The sequence below is a fragment of the Hyaena hyaena genome, unplaced genomic scaffold (genome assembly GCF_003009895.1).
Source record: "Hyaena hyaena isolate Hyena2069 unplaced genomic scaffold, ASM300989v1 scaffold_63, whole genome shotgun sequence".
NCBI classification, from domain to species: Eukaryota; Metazoa; Chordata; class Mammalia; order Carnivora; family Hyaenidae; genus Hyaena; species Hyaena hyaena.
The window spans coordinates 73245-89208 of NW_024080695.1; the positions used below are offsets into that span (position 1 = coordinate 73245).

General features: G+C 54.2%; 1 protein-coding gene across 1 annotated transcript in view; it reads right to left on the reverse strand.

Moving 5' to 3' along the window:
* LETM1 (leucine zipper and EF-hand containing transmembrane protein 1) overlaps positions 1–15964 on the reverse strand; it is a 39061-nt gene that overhangs the window by 21415 nt on the left and 1682 nt on the right. Inside the window, exons 2-3 of the mRNA XM_039232112.1 lie at positions 11575–11635; positions 4516–4966 (exon numbers count right to left, since the gene is read on the reverse strand). Of these exons, the coding sequence (XP_039088043.1) occupies positions 4516–4966; positions 11575–11635 (512 nt within the window). The remainder of the gene's footprint in view (positions 1–4515; positions 4967–11574; positions 11636–15964) is intronic.

Consider the following 15964-nt stretch of genomic DNA (forward strand, 5'->3'; position numbering starts at 1 on the left):
ATAATAAATAAATGTTAAAAATATTTTTTTAAAAAAGCAAAATCTTTAAAAACAAGAATAACAAAAAAGCCCAAAAAAGATCCCAGAACTGAGTTTGGTGAGTCTGCAAGATATAAGATCAACATATGAAAATCAGTTGTGGGGGCACCTAGCTGGCTCAGTCGGCTGAGTGTCTGACTCTGGATTTCAGCTCAGGTCATGATCTCACGGTTCCTGAGTTTGAGCCCTGCACCATGCTCTCCACAGACAGCACGGAGCCTGCTTGGGATTCTCTCCCTCTCTCTCTCTCAAAATAAATAAGCATTTAAAAAAGCTTTGTAAAAATCAATTGTATTTCTATATATGATTGACCCTTGAACAATACAGGGTTATAGGCACTGACTCCCCCACATAGTCAAAAATCCTCATTTAGGGGTGGCTGGGTGGCTCAGTTGGTTAAGCATCTGACTTCAGCTCAGGTCATGACCACACAGTTTGTGGGTTTGAGCCCTGCATTTGGTTCTGTGCTGACAGCTCAGAGCCTGGAACCTGCTTTGGATTCTGTGTCTCCCTCTCTCTCTGCCCCTCCCCCACTCATGCTTGCTCTCTCTCTCTTACAAAAATAAGCATACATTAGAAAAAAATATTTTAAAAACCCTCATATAAATTTTGACCCCTCAAAAACTTAACTACTAAAAGCCTAATGGGCTATTGACGAGAATCCTTATCGATAACATAGTCAATTAACACACATCTTGTATGCTGTAGGTATTATATGCTGCATTCTTACAATAAGGCCAGATGAAAGAAAACATCAAGAAAATCACCAAAGAAAGTATATTTACAGTAGCGTATATGTTTTTATACTTTTTACATGTTTATATATTCATAAAAAATAAACCCACGTATGGATGGATCCACACAGTTCAAGCTTGTGTTGTTCAAGGGTCAACCGTACTAGCAATCAACAGCTGGAGACTGAAATTTCCTGTTTACTTACAAGAGCCAGACGATGGAAGAAACCCAGTGCCCCTGACAGATGGATGGATGAACAAAATGTGGTCCATCCACACAACAGAATGTTATTCAGCTTCAAAAAAAATAGGACATCTTGCCACCTGCCACCACATGGATGAGCCTGTGACATCATACCGACTGAAATAAGCCAGTTACGAAGGGACAAATGCTCCGTCCTCTCACTTACACGAGGCCCCAGCGGAGTCAGATCACGGAGCCGGGAGGCAGACGGTGGGTGTCAGGGGCTGGTGGGAGGGGGTGGAGGGGCCGTGTGAAATGGGGCCAGAGTTCCGGAGACGACGGCAGGGACGTTCATGACACTGTGAAGGTACCCAGTGCCACAGGAGCACAGACCTAAAAATGGTTAAGTGGTAAATTCTAGATTGTTTCTTTTATAATAAAAAAATCTACTTACAATAACATTAAAAGACATGAAACTGCACAGCATTGTTGAAAGAAATGAGAAAACAATCTGAGTCCACACTGGCCACCCCAGAAGTACCCACTTTCTTCCTTTACTTTCTGACCCGGGCTCCTCTGCTACCACTGCTGTCCCAGCTGTTGAGGAGCTTGGATTCCAGGGAGCCCTGGTTCCTCTTTGTGGGGAGGTTCAAAGCCAAGGGCTGGGGGCCAAGTGTGCTCACTGCTACCAGGCTGTCACTGCCACCACATGGGGTGGAGCAGAAGGCTGGGCCGCAGGAGGGGTCAGGGACCAGATGCACGCAGGCTGGTGAGGCCGGAGGCTGTGAGGAGACAAGGAAGGCTCCTTGGCGGGGCCTCGGGGCAGCTGCCATGACCCTCGGGAATACCCCTGCCACCCAAGGACGGCCCGGCGTGTCAACCGCCCCAGAGCATCGCTGCACGGTGAGGCCGCCAGCCCTCCAACATGCTGCACCTAAGCGAGCACCTGGAGGGAAAGCCCTGGAAGGAGGAGCCCCTTCCTGCAGGCCCCCCGCCCTCAGCTCCCCAGAGCCCCTGGGAGCCCACCACCAGGTCCTGGCTGCAGCTCCCCGCCCCCTCCCCGCCGAGTGCGAGGCATCTGAAAGCACACTCGGCTACCTCAAGCAAGAACGAGGGGGACAATCTCGGCCTGCACAGCCGCCCGACACGCCTGTCAACAGACGCATGCCGTGGCTTTAGACCTCCGCCTGGCTTCCCCGTCCGCCTGGCTACAACCTCTCCCCTGCCACTGCGACGCACTTCCACGGGGAAGCCAGCTCTGCTGTGAGCATCTGGGGACAGAAACCGTCCTTCCACCAAACGCCGCAGGTCCTCGGAGCCCCAGGTCAGAACACGAAACTACTTTCCCAATCCCTCCACTCCACCGCAACCCTCAGACGTTCTTGTCATTCTCTATTTCACACGATCGGCCAGCATTCACCAGCTGCGACCTTAAATTCACGTTTCATTTTCTTTTAAAGGAGGGCTGACTCTCAGTTGATCGCAGCGAGGGAGCCGCTGTGCTACGTGGGAAACCACCGCCCAGAAAGCGGTTTAGCACCAGGTTCCCCAAAAGTGCACTGCACGATGGGCGAGGGGGGCCCTGCTGCCCGGGACGAGGCGCTCTCGGCACCCAACCCTGGTCCTGATGCGCCGTGGCCCGCCGGCAGGGAAGGTGGGGGACCAACCATCCGAGGCCACCAAGGCTCCGCGGCGGGGGGGGGGGGTCTGACTCCAAGGGGGTCACTCGTGATCCCAGCACCGGCAGCTTCGCCCCACTGGTCCCTCGGCCAAGCACACGCACCAGCTGTCCACGCGGCGTCTCCTCTGTACCAAGGTCACCACAGCAACTACGCCCCGTCGTGGGGGACAACTAGCCTGCCTCACGGCTCCAAACCCAGCTCACCTGCCCTACTGGTGGGCAAGCAATCGTCACTTGGTAGATTCTGCTTCACAGTGACAGCAAGAGTTAAATTCACGTTTCAAATCTATCTTCCACCTAAACGATACTCATACAAATTATCTGATAACAGCTTTGCTTTTGTAAATATCCTAATTGCAAGAGTCACTCTTCTAGGATTATCAGGACTGCTGACATTCTGTTCAAAGTCAAACTACCCGGAAGGCCCTGAATCAAGGAGAAGAAAGCACAGCCCCACAAGTGCTCTCCGAACGCCGGAAACGGGTGTCGCCCTGCCAGGCCACACGCACACCGGGACCTCCCCTCTGGCACGTGCTCATCTGCTCCCACTCTTTCTATTTTGTTTTTATTCAGTCTCACCACCTTCAGCGCAGCAGCAAACCCTGCAGCGGGACGCGCGAGGAGCGCATGGGCGTCCAGGGCATAAGGCATTACATACACTGTGATTAACTCAGCAACGCACACTGTCATCAACACCCGACAGACACTAACGGGATGATCCTGAAATCCCAATACACACCGTCCTTCTTCCAACGATCCATCTGCTCCCTCTACCGCGGCATCCCGGGGGCAACTCTGGCCAGTTAAACAACTCCGACCCAGGTTCTCCACGAAGTGCTTGAGAACAAGTATAAAATCAGAAGCCAGAGTAACTCTCACATGTAGCAGCCAACTCCCAACGTTGTGTTCAAATCAAGTCCTTGTTTTCTCACAAAGGAATCCTCCAGTAGTCAACTTCAAGGGAAAAGAGATTTCTGCACTTTTCCTTGGAGAATCCTAGGGCGCTGAGAACTTAGAGCTGCTCTTTGCCCCCCGGGAACTCTCCAAAAAAGAGAAGAGCAAGAAGGGAAGAAAAAAGAAAAGCCTACAGTGTAACTGTCAGCTATTTCAGACAAAACAAGACACCTAGAAGGTCTGAGCTCCTACAAGAATAGGAACAATCTTTTTTTAAGAGCTGGTGAGCGGCAGGGGCGCCTGGGGCGCTGGGTCAGTTAAGTGTGGGACTCTTGATTTCGGGTCATGCTCTCACGGTTCGTGGGATCAAGCCCCGAGTCAGGCTCTGTGCTGACAGTGAGGAGACTGTTTAGGATTCTCTCTCTCCCTTTCTCTCTGCCCCTCCCCTGCTCACACTCACTCTCTCAAAATAAATAACCTTAAAAAAAATAGCTTTAAAAGAAAAAAGCTGGTGAATGGCAGAGAAAGCTGGTGCACCAAATGCCAGACCAGAAGCTTCTGGCAGCTGACAAGCAGGTGAGTGGGCAGGTTCTGGAGCTGAAGCCAGAGGTGAGACCTCAGAGCCAGGAGCTTAGCCCCAAGGATAAATAAGACCCAGCCCACAGAGGGACAGGCACAGCCCGAAAGACAGACTTGTGGAAGCAACACGACAGAAAAGGCAGCCACCCCGCACAAGAAGTCCGCCCGGTGGACACAGGCCTCCTGCGACAGGCAAGAAGGCCGATGCAGTGGCACAGGTCCCGGCCACGAGGGACAGCAGACGCAGAGGCACCGAGAGATCATGAGCGGTGGCACAGGGAGGTTCATGGCATGAGCTGCCTGTTATTATCATCATCTTTTAATCAAGTGGCAGCAAGCCAGGCCCCGGAGGATGTGAGAGCACCTGAGTGGCGGCCCGCCCAGGAGCGGCCAAGTGCCGTTACCTGCCTGCGTTCCCTGCGGGTCAGGCTGTGGCCGTGGAGGACCCGCCAGAGCATGCGGGCCGCGATCTTGGTGTCAATCCAGAGCAGGCGGAAGCCATGGTAGTAGTGCCTCAGCTCATCCAGGACCCTTTGCCCCAGGGACTTCTTCACGGTCACCTCCGGCGGGGGGCTGTACACGGGGCCTCCCTCCTCCAGCTTCTTGTTCTTGTCCTTCAAGGACTTGAGGGACTTCTCCACCACAGAGTCGTCGCCCAGCGGGGGCGACGAGTGCCAGCAGCGCGTGGGAAGGAATCGCGGCCCTGTGGCGACCAGGCCGGCGGGGATGGGGGCCCATGGCGGTCGGGCCGCAGAGCATACACGCTCGGGCCTCGCAGTCCAGCAGCCACGGGGATCGGCTCTGAAGGCCAGGTACACGGGGTGGGTGGGAGTGCAGCAGCGAAACGAAACATTCCTGGAGGAGAGAAAGGAAAACAGCACTGAGGGGCGGCCACCGCCTGCGACCTCCCGGCACCTCGTACCAGCAAGAGCGACACGCGCCAGGGCCGCGTCACAACCACTCGACACTCCACCTTCCCAGCACCGGACACTAACTCCCCCACTGCATCTGCATGCCCGGAAAACACATCAGGAGGAGAAGGAGCTGCCAGGAAGGGGCTTGTGTGAGGGGTGGAGAGCAGCCGGTCCCCGCGGGCTCATGGAGGGCACCAGGACACCAAGGGGCCTGGAGCGGGGCCCAGGGGATCAAAGGGCAGGTTGGACACGAACAGAAGCTTGACCCCGGAGCCCTGGACTACAGACCCGACCTCGGGGCAGGTCTCCGAGGTGGGTTCCCAGACTTGGGGAATTTGGTGGTGAGGGCAGAGGCAGGGAAGTCCTTTCCCTTCCTGGTGACTTTCTGCAAAGACCTGCAGTTTTGAGCGAGTCCCCGAAGTCAGTGAGGACGCTCAAACCCACACGGACCCAAACCCGCGCACCGCCTGGCAGAGCCGTTTTGCAAGATGGCAAAACCCCAAGATTCACGATCCGAGCCCCCTCCTCCCTTTCTTCCCCGCGCTGCTCCCTCTGCTCGGCCTAGAGCCTCGACGAGCTCGGCCTGGCGCTCCTGGCCTGCACGACTCTTGGAGCCCCGCGATCCGCTCTGTACCCCACCCGTCACAGCAGACAACGCTCCCCTGCCGGCCTGCACCCACCCCAGGGAGGCCACAGCCTCCAAGCCACCTCGCAGGCTCATGCTCATAACCCACACAGCCCAGCCTCTTCCCACCTGCTGGTAGTGGCCTGTCCCTCTCCAAATCCCAACCCACTACTTGGTGCTGAGACCTTGGACAAGTTAATTAACCTCTCTGTGCTCCGTGAGTATCCTCCATAAATGGACGCGGTGACGCACATGTGAAGTGCCCAGGGAGCGTCGGGCACACAGTGACACCTACCAGGGAGCTGGCAGCCACCAAGCAGGGCTGGAGGAAGCCAGGGAATGTCCGGTTCGGCCGCACCCCCTCCAGGTGGGAAGTGCCGAAGGACAGACGGGGGCATGCCCACCTCGGTTCACAGCCTGTGTCGCGTGGGGACAGCCGGCACAGGGCATCACTGGACACCCACTGAGCAGCCTCTCGCTGGCCTCCTGCCTGTCCAGGGCCCCCGTTCCTGCCTTCAAAGGGCAGGGTCAGTCCTGCGCCGTGAGCCATGGGGCCCCACAGTCAACACCCGAGCTGGAAGTGGGTGGCCTTGCACCCACCCTGCCCCGACTGGGTCACAGCTGCTGAGGGACAGGCAGCACAGAGCACAGCAGACCTGCTCGGTCACTTATGGCTGTGGGACTGTGGCCACAGACTGCCTTCTATGCCTCGGCCTCACCTCCTGATGCGGGGGCGAACCTGCCGTCTACCTCTGTCAAACTTAATTAGCGCTCAGTGCGCGAGGACGAAGCTGGCTTCCACCAGGAGGCATGTCAGCCGTGCGCGGGGTGGCCACCCGGCAAGGACTGAGACCGTGAGAGTGCAGCAAGCAGAGGCCCAGCATGTCCTCTGGCCAGTGAGGCTCCAGGACTTGATTATTTTCAAGCACGTTAGCGACTAACATTACTAAGATTCTACCTGAAAGGCTTAGCTGTTTTCAAAAATCATAACATTGCATAACTTGTTACTTTAAAAATATTTGTCAAAACACAACTCACCTGGGCACTGCTGCCTTCCCCTGGGCGGGCTGGGACCCTGCTCTGCCCCAGCTCGCTACAGCCCACGGCTCGGCGTCCCTCCTGAGAAGCGCCTGCCCACCTCGCCCCCACGGGGTCAGCGGGCCCAGCTTCCCACCACCACGCCTTCTCCTGCTTTTTTCTTCGCTTCCCTTCAAAGTGGGGAAAACCACTCTGGACACAGAAAGTACAGTCCCTAGAGGGCTGTCTGTTCCCACGAGAAAGCGCAGGGACTCCTGTCCAAGGTGCTCGCTTCACCTAAGGGTGTGGCCTCCCGCGTCCACCTGGACACTGACCACTGGCTGCCACCTTCAAGAAGAGGAAAAGCAGGGGTGCCTGGGTGACTTGGGGGGCAGAGCATGTGCCTTTTTTTTTTTTTTTAAAGACAGTGAGCCCAAGTGAGGGAAAAGGGCAGAGACAGGAGAGACAGAGAGAAAGACAGAATTTAGGCAGCTCCGCACTCAGCGCAGAGCCCGACCCCCTGACCATGAGATCATGACCCAAGCAGAAGTCAAAAGTCAGACACTCAGGCGACTGAGCCACCCAGGCACCGAAGCATTGGACTCTTGATCATGGGGTTGGTGAGTTCAGGCGCCACTCTGGGTGTAGACATTACTTGAAAACAAAATCGGGGCACCTGGGTGGCTCACTTGGTTAAGCGTCCGACTTCGGCTCAGGCCATGATATCACGGTTCGTGGGTTCAAGCCCCACATCAGGCTCTGTGCTGACAGCTCAGATTCTGTATCTCCCCTCTCTCTGACCCTCCCCCACTCACACGCTCTGTCTCAAAAATAAATAAACTATAAAAAAAAGTTTTGTTTTGTTTTTAAAGAAAAGAAAATCTTGGGGGTGGGAGCGTCTGGAGGGCTCAGTCAGTTAAGCGTCTGACTCTTAATTTCAGGTCAGGGCATGTCAGTTGTGGGATCGAGCCCCACATCAGGTTCAACGAGGCGTGCAGAGCCTGCTTAGGATTCTCTCCCCCACCCCTACTCTGTCCCTCCTCCACTTGTTCATTTCTCTTTCTCTCAAATAAAATTTTTAAAAATTAAGAATAAAATAAAATTTTGGGGTGCCTGGGGGCTCAGTCAGTTAAGTGTCCAGCTCTTGATTTTGTCTCAGGTCATGATCTCAGTTTGTGAGATCAAGACCCACACTGGGTGTTGCACTAAGAGTGTGGAGCCTGCTTGGTATTCTCTCTTCCTCTCTCTCTCTCTGACTCACTTCCATTTGCGTGTGTGTGTGTGCACATGCACGCGCGTACACACACACACACACACACACACACGCACACTTTTTCTCTCTCTCTCTCAAGATAAATACATGAAATGAAATGAAACGAAATGAAATGAAATCTTAACAAAAAGAGAAGGCCTAAGTAGTGCCCGGCAAAGGAATGTGTTCACAGGGTCTGGGCACTTCCGTGCCTCACAGCACCAGCTGCACGGCCACAGGAGGGCAGGCAGAGGGACAGGGCCTGCTCTCCCCAGGGCGCCCTCTGGACTCCCATAAAGGTGCCACAGGCACAACACCTGCGGGCCACTTGACACCTGACACGTCCCGTTCCCAAGGGGACAGCTCAGCCAAACGATGACCTGAGGCTGGGCCACGGAGGGTACCAACCCTCAACGTGCCACCTTCAGGCCTTCAGGGACATGGTGCCAGCAAGGGCCGAGGGACACAGCAACAAGAAAGGGAAGCAAAAGTGGACGTTAAAGCAACAGGTACCAGGGCCAGGAGGAATGGTTTCAGGAGCAGGCGCCTCTCTGCCCGGAGACGAGAGGTGACACAGGCTGCGGGACACGCTGCCCCTCGGCGGGGGAGCCAGAGGCTGCCGCCCACAACACCTCAGAGCCCGCGAGGCCATGTGGCGTCCAGCGTACCCTGCAGCAACACTCTGGGGGCCAGGGAAGCGGCCGCCACCAGTCCCCAGAACAGTCCCAGGTAGGAGACACCCCCCCCACCCCACCCCCGCTGAACAAGCTCCAGCGCTTGGGGAGCTTTGCAATGGAGCAGCTGCACCTCGCTTGTTCCCATCCCAGGTGCTCCCTCTCTGCCTTGACTTTCAGGATGCAGGAGGGCATCCAGGATGGAGGAGGGCATCCAGGATGGAGGAGGGCATCCAGGATGCAGGAGGGCATCCAGGATGCAGGAGGTCAAGGGCAGCTAGGTAACGCCCAAGGAGCGGTCCTGGCTCAGGAACTGTGCAGCTGCTCACCCTCTGGGGTGGGCACCACCTGAGCCGAAGACCGAGAGGACAGAACCCCACACACAGCACCGCCCCCATGCTGGCCTCGGACAACCATGCCGGCCACGTCCATGCCGAGGCTTTTTCATAACCGCGGACGGTCCTGTGTTTCTTCCTGACCGTTTTCTGAAGTTTCCTTTCGTCTAGCTAGCTTCAGTGTAAGACTACAGCCTAGGATGTGGCACAAATCACGTGCTAATTGACTCTTTATGTCCGGCAAGGCTTCCAGTCAACAGCAGGCCATCGGTAGCTAAGTTTTCCGGAAGTCAAAAGTCATACGTGCATTTTCGGCTGCACAGGGGCTGGGGCGCCCGGCCCTGCCTGCCTTGTCCAAGGGTCACCTGTACTTATCTGTGCTGTCAAAGTACCAAGTAACATGTCCTGCATGTAATATAACACTTCAACTTTCACCTATAATTGCTCATTTCAAATGCATGAGTCCAGCAAAATAGCTATAAAGTTCTCATTGCTTTATTTTCCTTTTTTTTATATATCCTCTTATTTCACTTAATTTTAAGTAATCTATACCCAGTGTGGGGCTTGAACCCACGACTGACCCCGAGATTAAGAGTCATATGATCCACCGACTGAGCCAGTCAGGCATCCCTCATTGCTTAACTTTGTAAAAATTGTTAACTTATAAAAAATTCACATTAATAGAGCACAGTGCTTATATTTTAATATAAATCTTAAATGCAGTACATTTGGCTCTTAAAAGGTGCCTGAAAAATTCAAAATCTATTTCTAGTAAAAACATGTTAGTGCAGGGACGCCTGGGGGGCTCAGTCGGTTAAGCGTCCAACTTCGGCTCAGGTCATGATCTCACAGTTCGTGGGTTCGAGCCCCGCGTCAGGCTCTGTGCTGACAGCTCAGAGCCTGGAGCTGCTTTGGATTCTATGTCTCCCTCTCTCTCTGACCCTCCCCTGCTCACGCTGTCTCTCTCTCAGAAATAAACACATAAATAAACAAAAGCCCACCCTCCAGACCCCACGCCAAAACCCTGCTTCTGGCCGCAGCGCTTCTGACCTGGCTGGAGAGAAGCCGCTGCAGCAGAAGCGAGAGAAGACACACGCTGTTACTGTTACCAAGTCCCAGGGCGTCCCCACCACGAAGGATACGGTTACGGGAGGAACTAAACCATGGCCAACAGAGCTGAGAGGCCGCTGGACACAGGCGACTGGTAACTCACATGCCAGCAATAAGCACTCAGAGACAGTGGCAGGAGGCCCATTCACAAGACCAAATGCAACCCGTCTGGGGACCTGCCTTCAATGCGCGCATGCGGCCTGCATACAGATAGGGGCCTTTACCCGAGAGAGGAAAGGTCTTTAAAAAAAAAAATGTTTATTACTTTATTTTGAGAGACAGAGACAAGCAGGGGAGGAGCAAAGAGACGGAGAGGGAGAGAATCCCGAGCAGACTCGGCTGTCAGCACAGAGCCCGACGCAGGGCTGGAAGTCATGAACCGTGAGATCATGACCTGAGTCGAAGTCGGACGCCTAACCGACTGAGCCCCCCAGGCGCCCCTCTCCAGAAAGGTGTTACAGCCAAGATGAGGTAACAAATTAACAATTTCAAATGAGTAAAAAACTCAAAAGACCCCATGGTTCCATGGGCAAGAGGCTATGAGGGGCCACCTGGACGGCACGGGAAGCGGGTCCTGCACTGTCCAACAGGGAGAATCAGGGACGGGGGAGCTGGGCTCCACTCTGGGTCTGGGGCAAGTGGACAAGGGCCTGGGATCCGGAGAGAGGTCTGGCCACCCCACCACGCAGGTGACAGGGACCAGAAGGAAACTATGCTCGGGATGCTGGGCAGAGGTGATGCAGGTGGGAGACAACAGGAATCCTGAGAGGAGTTCACATGCGACAGTGGACAGGGAAGTATGGATGCCACTCCCTCCAAGAAGCCCTCCAGCCTTGCAATAGTATGACAGACTTCTCACCAGAGGGAATGGCTAAGTCCACCACACTCCAGAACCAGGTGGGGGTAAGCCCTGTGGCCACCACTCACTTAACATGATGCTCTGTGAAGCAAATGGGGTTCAAGGGAAAGTCTAGTATGTTCACTGATGGGGCCCCACACCTGCAATGCTGCCTGGAGCAGCCAATGTCTTTTTGCACAAGTCCATGAAGGGACTTGAAGTGGCGTCTGGGTGGCTCAGTCGGAAGGCAGATGCTCATCTGTGTCTCAGGTCATGATCTCGTGGTTTGTGAGTTCAAATCCCCCATCAGGCTTGCTGATGTCAGCACAGAGCCTGCTTCGGATCATCTGTCCCCCTCTCTGCCCCTCCCCCGCTCACACTCTCTCTCCTGCTCTCAAAACTAAATAAAAACACTTAAATGATAAATAACAGATGAAAAAAAGACTAGAATAAAATTCACCAAAATGCTAATAATATTTGCAACAGATACTCAGACTATGAATGTCTGTTTTCCAAAGATCCACTAACATACGTGGTTATGTGTTTCAAAATGAAAAGATAAAGGGCAAAAAGAAATAAAACAAAAACCAGGAACGTAGGAAGTACCGTGTCCCCACGATCAGGAGTCAGTCACACATCACTCGAGCGCTTCCAAGCTCCCACTTACAGAAGGACGGGGAGGGATGTGATTTACTTACAAGTGGCTTATCAGCCCCACCGCGTTAGCACAACTGAGACAAATGGGCTCTCCAGGACTACCTATGACAAAAACACAGAAAAAACAAAAAAATTAGTGTCAGACCAGGCATTTTACACTGACACCATCTTTTAGAGTCTGAAAGGGTGCCCATTTCTTTCGCAGAGTAAGAGTCTGGAAGCGTGGCCTGAGTGCTGGAAGGTTTCAGGTGTTGCTAAGCGAAAGGTCTGTCCAGTTAGGGACACGGTGTCTCGGGATGGTCCTAGGGAAGAAGGGGGACCTGAGGCACGAGGCAGCCCCAGCTTCACGCACGCCGACCGGGGACCCCGGGTTCCACCAGCCGAGGGCCCAGAGCCCAGGCCTGCAGGTCTCCACAGGCGGGACCCCTCTCTACTTGCTCCAGCTGATGCCCAGTTGCATGGGACCCCCTCCAGGGCACAGACAGCCCCTCCGAGCAAACGAGGGCCCAATCCAAAGGGCCCCCCAACTTCTCTGCCCACAGGAGGGCGAGGGTTATGAGCATCACCGGAAGGGTTATGAGCATCACAAAAGAAAGCCGTATCTTGGACAAACATTAGTGCTGAGCGTACAGCACTTTTAGGATTTTCGTGTATTTTTGATGCTTCTCCTAGGCATAAATTCAGAGTCCAGTCACGTGACCTGTGGTCACACCCTGTGCTGGGGAAACCAGCTGTGGAGGGGACGAGACAGATACTGGGGATCCTGGGGACAGCAGGGCCAGAGACCCCTGCTGGCAGCAGGCACCCTACGACCCACAGGCAGCCAGCGTGAGAAGGGAGGGGAGAAGACGTGCGCGGCAGGGACGGGGGCCCACTCCTGGACACGCTCGGGGCAGGCCAGGCAGGGTACACCCAAGCTGCTCCCAGTGGGCCCTCTGGGGACAGGGACTTCCACTTGTCACTTTATGTAACTCAGGAGGAGCCTGGTGTCCTCACAGGCAACTCTCGTATTCCCATGAAACACCAAATGTAGGACTCTGTATACGGTGACAGCCTTGTTTTAAGCTGGGTCTGGGCTCACACGCAGTCACTGTGGTTCATAAAGGAATCTTTTACATTCTAAACATCGCCTTTCCAGTCACACCAAGTCCTTCTCACTCCAGCTGAGGACCAAACAGAAATCTCCCAGATCTGGGCCAGCCCCCTGCACCCCCGCCCTGCGCACGCCCCTCTTGGACCAGCCCCTTGCCCCCTGCCCGGACACCCCCCACAAACACATACACCTGCCCTGGACCAGCCCCCTGCCCTGCACACTCCCCCTCCCTCCCCCGCACCCTCCCCTGGGTCTGCTCCCTGCACCCCAACCCTGCACACGCCCTTCCGACCCCCCTCCCCCCACCATGTACCCCCACTCCGGGCATGCCCCCTGCCCTGCATACCCCCTGCACCCCCCCCGGGTCTGCTCCCTGCAGCCCTGTCCTGTGCACCCCCCCGCCCGCCCCCCAGCAAGCAGACAAGCCATCACAGCCTCAGAGCTGCCTGGCCAATCCCCCCACCTCTACACTGTGTGAACTGCGCATCCCGGGTCCCACCTGGTCCCTTCCCACAATCTCCCCACTCTGAAGGCTTTCCTGGCCCTTGGAGAAACCCCGCTCCTGGGGGTGATGGGGGCTCTTGAGATACGGTTCATGGATGGGCTGCTCTTTCCTCCTAGAAGTCCTTTTCTTTTGTTTTTTCCCAACAACCCATTCTCTAGCTCTCCAGCACCAGCTGGACATCCCATCATTCTTTTTTAACATTTTATTTTTTGAGAGACAGAGAGACAGAGCATGAGTGGGGGAGGAGCAGAGAGAAAGGGAGACACAGAATCCGGCGCAGGCTTGAGGCTCCGAGCTGTCAGCACAGAGCCCAACACAAGGCTGGAACTCATGAACTGTGAGATCGTGACCTGGGCCGTCCAGGCACCCTGACCACCATTCAAGGCTGACTCTCCCGGAGTTAACGCAGACCCACTCGGCCTGAGACTGCTTCACCTGACACACCAGTTGCAAGCAGGGTCCCCAGGTCACCCACACATCTGCCAACTGCAAACTTGGGGGTTCCTATGATCACCTTCAGTTCTGTTAATTCTCCAGAACAGCACAGAGCTCAGCAAAGTGCTCTATGTACTATTCAGTTTATTAGAAAGGACGGGAGGAACAGCCAGATGGTGAGGTACCTACCGAGTCTGCAAGACTCCCGAGTGCAGGAGCCTCTACCTGGGGGTCAGTGCCTGCAGATGCCGAGCCCCCAGCCTCCCTGTCCACACGCTGTTCTCACTTACCCAGGCGGGACCTCTGGCGCCTGAGCTCAATCCTCACACCCCTTCCCATCCCTGAAGGCTGGGGTTGGCTTAGAAGATCCAACCCTCTAAGCTCAGATACCTCATTAGCATAGGTGTGAAGAAAGGGGGCTCATTATAAATAAGAAAAAACACCCCTTTCTTTCAGGAAATACCAAAAGTTTTAAGAACCCTGCCAGAAGCATGACAGAGCATAGGCTAAACGTATTTCCTCACATCCCACACCCTCCTCCACCTGGTTTCCAGGAGACAGGGCTCCCTGCCCGCCGCTCCCCCTCCCCACCCACCTCGCTCCCCCTCCCCACCCACCTCCGGCCCCTTCCGGCACTCTGCATCTGAGTAACTGTGAGGACAGGGGGCCTCTGAGGTCCCTGGAGCACTTCCCATTCAACAGCTCCAAGAACTCGTGGCTTGCCCCAGCCTGCTCCTCCCTGAGTCCTCCCTGCTTCAATAATGGCCAAAACGGGGCGCCTGGGTGGCTCAGTCGGTTAAGCGTCAGACTTCAGCTCAGGTCATGATCTCGTGGTTCGTGGGTTCAGGCCCCGCATCGGGCTCTGTGCCGACAGCTCAGAGCCTGGAGCTGCTTCAGATTCTGTGTCTCCCTCTCTTTCTGACCCTCCCCTGCTCACACTTCCTCTCTCTCTCTCTCATAAATAAAAAGAGAGAGAGAGAGAGAGAGAGAGAGAGAATAATGGCCAAAGGCCAGGACCTCACTGTTCTCACCCAGTGGCAATCTGGTCAGTTCCCCTCTACAGGGCCCCAGCCTGCTCCCAAGTATGTGCCCCACACAGCAACTTCCAAAGCATGGCGCAAAAAGGGGGTAAAGAGGAACTCCCCAGAGTGGAGAAATCTGACAAATACTAACTTGGCTCGGTGATCATGGTCAATACTGACTACAAAAATCCTCTTGCTAGCAGGCATCCTTGGTAGGATGTGAGGAGGGCATTACACCTGGGATCTTCCTCCCCAGAGCACATAACCCCAGTGTAACCATGAAAAAGTCCCAAACATGGGGCGCCTGGGTGGCTCAGTCAGTTAAGCATCCGACTCTGGCTCAGCTCATGATCTCACGGTTTGTAGGTTCACCCCCTATGTCAGATTCTGTGCTGACAGCTTGGAGCCTGGAGCCTGCTTCTGATTGTGTCTCCCTCTCTCCGCCCCTCCCCTGCTTGCACTGTCTGTCTCTCTTTCTTGCTCTCTCTCTCTCTCTCAAAAATAAACATATATTAATAAAAAGAAAAAAGTAGGGGCGCCTGGGTGGCTTAGTCGGTTAAGAGTCCGACTTTTGCTTAGGTCATGATCTCGCGGTTCGTGGGTTCGAGCCCCGCGTCGGGCTCTGTGCTGACTGCCAGCTCAGAGCCTGGAGCCTGTTTCGGAGTCTGTATCTCCCTCTCTCTCTGCCCCTCCCCTGCTCACACTGTCTCTCTCTCTCCTAGAAATAAATAAAAATATTTTTAAAAATTATAAAAAAAGAAAAAAAGAGAAAATTTGAAAAAAAAGAAAAATTCCAAAAAATCCCAATAGAGAGGCATTCTACACTAAATCAAAAACAGTCCTCAAAACTGTCAAGGAAAGCCTGAGGAATGTGTCACAGCCAAGACTATAAAGAGAAATACCAGGGGTGCCTGGGTAGCTCAGCTGGTTAAGCATCTGACTTTGGCTCACATCATAGTCTCACGGTTCGTGAGTTCGAGCCCTGCGTCGGGCTCTGTGCTGACAGCTCAGAGCCTGGAGCTGCTTTGGATTCTGTGTCTCCCTCTCTCTCTCTGCCCCTCCCCTGCTCACGCTGTGTGTGTGTGTGTGTGTGTGTGTGTGTGTGCGTCTCGCTCTCAGAAATAAATAAAAACATTAAAATTTTTTTTTAAATATAAAGAGAAATACCAACAACATGGAACTTGGAATTCCTGGATAAGATCCTGGGACAAAGAAAAACATCAGAGTAAAATATGTGCAAATTAAAGATGTGACGGATATATTTCTAACAAATAGAAAAGTATATGCAGAATAAAGAGTATGTAAATCACAAAATAAAAATTGTAATGAAGTATGGAACACAATAAAAGAAATCTGAACACACTATGGACCTCAGT